General features: G+C 34.0%; 1 protein-coding gene across 3 annotated transcripts in view; it reads left to right on the top strand.

The window, feature by feature from the left end:
• Positions 1-4,695, top strand: part of LOC100162594 (probable cytochrome P450 6a14) — a 22,133-nt gene extending 17,438 nt beyond the window's left edge. For all 3 annotated transcript variants that reach the window (XM_001944564.5, XM_029489005.1, XM_016801629.2), the window contains 4 exons: positions 579-995; positions 1,391-1,583; positions 2,992-3,258; positions 4,323-4,695. In XM_001944564.5, the coding sequence (XP_001944599.2) occupies positions 579-995; positions 1,391-1,583; positions 2,992-3,258; positions 4,323-4,492 (1,047 nt within the window). In that variant the 3' untranslated portion in view covers positions 4,493-4,695. The remainder of the gene's footprint in view (positions 1-578; positions 996-1,390; positions 1,584-2,991; positions 3,259-4,322) is intronic.
• Positions 4,696-5,865: the final 1,170 nt, after the last annotated feature.

Here is a 5,865-nt window from a genome sequence, read left to right as displayed (position 1 = left end):
TACTACAGCTACAGCATCCTGGGTGCCTTCCTCGCTCGTGCAGCATAAGGTATTTTCAACCGTATCATCTTCACACAAAAAATTGATATACACATTCTCATCATGGTCATTGAACTATTTTAATAATATATGAGTTTTTTTTATATCGTTGGTTTTATTAGACTGATTTTCACATAAATGTTGTATTAGACTCTACATAATTTCCCAAATCGTTGAATATAATATAGTCTTCATCATGTAATCGGGAGAACTTCTTGAACTGCTTAATATAATAATATTGCACTATATGGTTTCATATACTTTCCTGTTCTCCTATCTATTATTTCGTATGGATCTTATGAGAATCTGTTAAATTTAAAATGTATAGATAGATATAATAATATGTTTGTGTGGAGTTTATGTGTATACTTATAAAAACTAAAACGTATAACAGCAATAATCCCATCTCCCGGTAGGTACTTAATACTACATAATTATTCAATCCAATCGTTATTCACGTATTTCAATCTATGAGCGTATACCACTGAATTGTAAATCCCAATATTATAATATACTACGGTCTGTGTTACGTTCTGCAGGCAACCATCGAGTCTGGAAAGACGGAATTCGAAATTCGTGACCTAACAGCCAAATTCACTACAGACGTGATTGGCACATGCGCGTTTGGACTGGAATGCAATTCGCTGAAAGACTCGCAATCCGAATTCAGACGGATGGGATGTGCAGTGCTCAATTCGTCCGCATCTTTAGCGTTGGCCAAAATGGTCCGAGTGTTCTTCCCGAAACTTTTCAAGGCGTTGAAACTCCGTACGTTCCCGGCCGAAGTGCAACAGTTCTTCATGGGCATCGTAAAACAGACAATCGACTTCCGGAACACCAACCGAGTGCGTCGAAACGACTTCATACAGCTGTTGCTTGAGATTAAAAACCAAAATCACAACCAAGAAAACGCGATTAAATCGATTGAACTGACCGAAGAGTTGATCGCCGCTCAAGTAAATACATAATATACCCATATTATATGTAATACAGCGCCCACAGTAAGGTTTCTCATTATAGTTGTTATAATATCAGTTAAAAACATTTTAGTTTAGTACTTTTTTGAAAAATATATACCTCCTTATATCATTATACCAAAAATATTATTTACTACTAATTGTTGGCATTTAATAGATATATGCTTGCACAATAAGTATAATATTCAAGATGAAGATAACATATTTAAAACATTAATATGGGGGATAGGAGGTTATGTGAATTTTATTAACAATTATCTAAATGCTAAGTCTAATTTAAACAGTTATTAATCCTTTCTTAAAATGTAACTAAATCTCCGCCTGTGATGTTATCATACTGTACATACATACATACATAAACTTGGATTTCAAAGGTGTTCGTGTTCTTCCTGGCTGGCTTCGAGACGTCGTCCACGACTCTGAGTTTTTGCTTGCACGAGATGGCCGTCAACCAGGACATTCAAAACAGGGTGTACGACGAAATCAACGAGACAGCCAATATGTATGGACTTCCGTTCTCTTATGAAGCAATCTCGTCGATGAACTATTTAGAACAATGTCTGAAAGGCAAGTATTCGCATTGCGCTCGACCGTCGTTTATCGCAAGCGGCGCGCGCGGTGCATATATACCTATAACCTAAGTTGTAATATTCAAATATTATGTACTGCAATACTATTAAGTAGGTAATAACTATAATAAGTATAGCACGATCGCGGATCGGACAGACCCAGACGGCTTTAATGTGTGCACGTCATATTTTTGATTTTATTTTTGTCTACAAGATGCTTACAATCTGTTCGTATAGGAACAATAAGCAAATTTGAATAAGCGTATATTATTGTATGTACACTGCCATTGGACTTATTAGGTTTTTTGTATTATTTAAATACCTATTTGGCTTCTGCGCATAGCAGCAGGCAGTGGAAATGGGTGTGGGCGCGCCGAGTCGAATACGCTGAGATCGTCATTTTATTATTTAAACAGCCACTTAGCTTGCTTTTTTTTAAGACTAACGGTTAAGTAATTTTGAGGCCACAGACGATCGGCGGAAATCAAAGCTGACGACGAAAACTTATTAATTATTATTTAATCGAGAGTTGTGGTCTCACCGAACCGGCCGAAAATCGGTCACCGTCTCAGGTTACTTTTTATATAAGACAGAATATAATATGGGTAGTATTACAGGGAAACCTCTAAATACCGGAGACTCTTGGTCTCTAAAATGTTGTCCGCTATTTAGAGGTAACCCGGATGCACTGGCGTTATTAGATCCCCTCCCCTCCGAAATTGAATCCACTGCCAGAACGTATTCTCTAGATTTGAGTAATAAGTCTGGCTTTGCACGCCCAACAACAAATAAAAAACCATATACATATACCTATACTATGATCCTATTGCGCACGATACCTACCTATATATAATCAGTGTTCGGATTAGATAAGTATTTTTTTATCTAGATAAGGATAAAGATAATGCAACTCAAGTGTATCTAGATAGAGATAAAAGATAACTTAACTCATATTTATCTAGGTAAAAAAAAAAGATATAATTATTTTTTAAATGGTTATAAATTTTGGTATATTTTAGTTGGGCACTAGGAACATAATAATAATAATGATATAAATAAGAATAATTACATTATTTATAAACCATAAGCTTTGTTTTAAAATCTGAACGTTTAGATACCTTATAACTATTTATCTAGATAAGATAAAAGATGAACAAATAATTATCTAGATATTCATCTAGATCAATTTATCTAGTTAAGTCCGAACACTGTATATAATGCGACAACAATAACAATTTTATTACGAACATAATATAAATCGTCGATGTTTGTGTAATTGTTCGTGTGTTTTTGTTGGTTTTTCGGTCGCCCCGGCACAAACATCGTATCAATAATGCCTCGCTGATACGCACGTACGCCTTCGACGCGACACGATATGCGCCAACGGTACCCACCACCCACTGCAGAAACGATGAGGAAATATCCACCGGTACAGGCCTTAGCCCGAGTGTGCACCAAACAGTTCAGGGTGCCCGGCACAGACTTGGACCTGGACGTGGGCACGGCCGTTTTGATACCAGTCTACGCGATACACCACGACCCGCAGTACTATCCGGAACCAGACACGTTTAACCCGGACCGGTTCGCCAAAGACGGCGATGGCGGCGGTGGCGACAACGGGAGACCTTCCGGAGTTTTTCTGCCGTTCGGCGATGGCCCGCGCATATGCATAGGTACGTTTTTAAAATTAGTCAATTTTACTGATTGGTCAAATCAATAGTATAGGTATATCTATTAGTACTTCCCTAAATTGATTAAAAAGAAAAACCCTTAGATACCTATGGGCTATGACGAATCTTGTACCTATAGGTATTCAATTTTCCAGCCCGAGATATTATAAATCTAAAAATGTTATGAATTTCCAACTACAGAATAACGCAAAATAATTTACAAATTCTCGTGATTTTAACAATCAATCAAGACAAACAGAAAAAAAACTAAAAATGTCGATAAATATCTTAAAAATAGAGCCAATAAAATATTTTGAAAATTAGTCATTTCAAGAAAATACTAATCAAAATATTCATTGAAAATACCTATGGGTTATTCGTTTTTAAATTACCTACAGCAAAATAGTTAAATAACTAAATTGTTTTGTAGGAAACTGGTTATCACCCGTATTTTTTTTTAGCTTTTCCTGATTTTTTGATATGTACTACAGTACTAGGCCACTAGGGTCTAGGGATATTTTACTTTTGATCCCCTAAACTAATTGCAATTTTCTATCAAAATAACACCCTCGAACAATAACTGAAGATTGGTGCGTATTTACAAACACAAATATTTTATTACCTATTTAAAATAACATAAAACACGTTACTGTAAAATTAGTAGGTTTTAAAAGTCATTTTTTATTCAGAATCAAAACTAATACCTACAAATTACAATCATACTATAATTTATTATTGTTATTATTATTTTTCTAACTATATTAATCACTTAAATTAGGCTATCGTGTCCCCCTCTCGATAAAATGGTATAGGCTATATTATACAGTACCTATACATCTTACAGTACACTGTACACACTATACCTACTTTGGAACATAGAAATAGAATATTAATAGATTCCTAAGTCACGTGTAGGTTATAGGTATGTCAGTAGATCATCGATTATAATAAATAAATATATATTATATAATATTTATAAGAAAACTTGTATATACCCAAATGCTGCCCCAAATACACTGAACCCCAAAATTAGAATTCCGGTAAGTTGTATTTATTTTTTTCGACAGGTATGCGTTTCGCCATGTTAGAAATGAAACTGGCATTGGCCCAGTTCCTTCACAGATACTTAGTGACGCTGAGCGACAAATCCTGTACACGCATCGAATTCGAACCAGCGTCATTCCTGTCGTGTCCGAAAGGCGGTATATGGTTGAACGTCAATAAACGTAAAGCATGAGGCCACATCACACGGACCATGGTTTATGTATTAGATAATGTAATTTATTATAGAACGTGTAATTTTATATATCAAATTTATATAAAATTTATATTCAATATTTATTTTGTACATTTCTATATGTATATAAGAAATAGTTTCTTCAATAATAATATTGTGTTTTATTTAATAAAAATATAATATATTATCAAGTTACAGCTAAACAGTTGTTAATTGGATAATATAGGTAGGCATTATAATGGAAATTTCCGTAAATAGCTCAAGATGAGTCAAAATATTTTAAAAAATTTATCAAGTATAGGAATTGATAAAATAAACATATAGGTATATGGTGAATTTTTTAAAATACTGTTTTAAAAGACAAGACACCAGGCGGCTACGGGCAAACCTGCAGTGTTGCTACGTAAATCTGGTGTCACTTATTTTGGAATAGAGTATACAGTTATTCGTTTTAGAATTACAACAAAATAAGAAAATCGCTACCTACCTATATGAGAAATCGAGTGAATATAGTGAATAAAATCCCGTCAATTTTTTTACAAGCTTTGCGTATTTAGCGTACCTATATTGCTATATAAATATATAATATAGTGCAAATTACAAATGTTCATAACTCACTTAAAAACTGAATTATCGTATAAATCCAGTAGGTATACAAACACAGATAATGTTCTTACCATTAAGTTTCATAAAAGATTCAATCTAATTTTTAAGGTAATGAAGCTAAATGTGAACTGCTTAGCGTAAATTTGCTATATTACGCACTTGTATGACGGAGACAAATGCGAGTGTAGCGTCCTCTTAAAATAATTAATAAAGTAAAATTTCAGCGTACTAGTTGCGTCTTAAATAAAAAGATATAGTAGGTACGCCTACTAATTGCGTCTTAGGATTTTCTCGAGCACGCCCTGTGTTAGTAAAATCATTTTATCAAAAACAAGATTAATATCCTATGGATAATAATAAGTAAGCGGGGATAGTAGTATCTGTGTAAAGGATTGTAGTAAAAGCTAATAATTATAATATATTATTTAGTTATATTTTTGATGTAATAAAAGGTTTGATATTCAAGGATATTTTTTCCGACCGAAAATATTACGGTACACCCTTCGAGTCACGCGGCGCGCGGCGATATGAATACAGGTACCCCGGCTTTCATGGTTCCATTCTAAACGCCTTGAGACGGTAACTCTTAATATTATGGTACTTATAGTTTTTACAACGAAAAATAGAATCTAGAGTTTTTTTTTCTTCAATGTAAAACGACGCGGAATATATTTATTATTACAACTGTGAACGGTGCAATATCAATTCAATAGTGTAAACCACAATTTCCGACTTTTTTTTTTTGAAACATATGTAAATTTCGACGA

The sequence above is a fragment of the Acyrthosiphon pisum genome, chromosome A2 (genome assembly GCF_005508785.2).
Source record: "Acyrthosiphon pisum isolate AL4f chromosome A2, pea_aphid_22Mar2018_4r6ur, whole genome shotgun sequence".
In the NCBI taxonomy this organism is placed as follows: Eukaryota; Metazoa; Arthropoda; class Insecta; order Hemiptera; family Aphididae; genus Acyrthosiphon; species Acyrthosiphon pisum.
The sequence above is the reverse complement of the archived record's forward strand: the minus strand, read 5'-3'. Positions and strand labels throughout refer to the sequence as shown.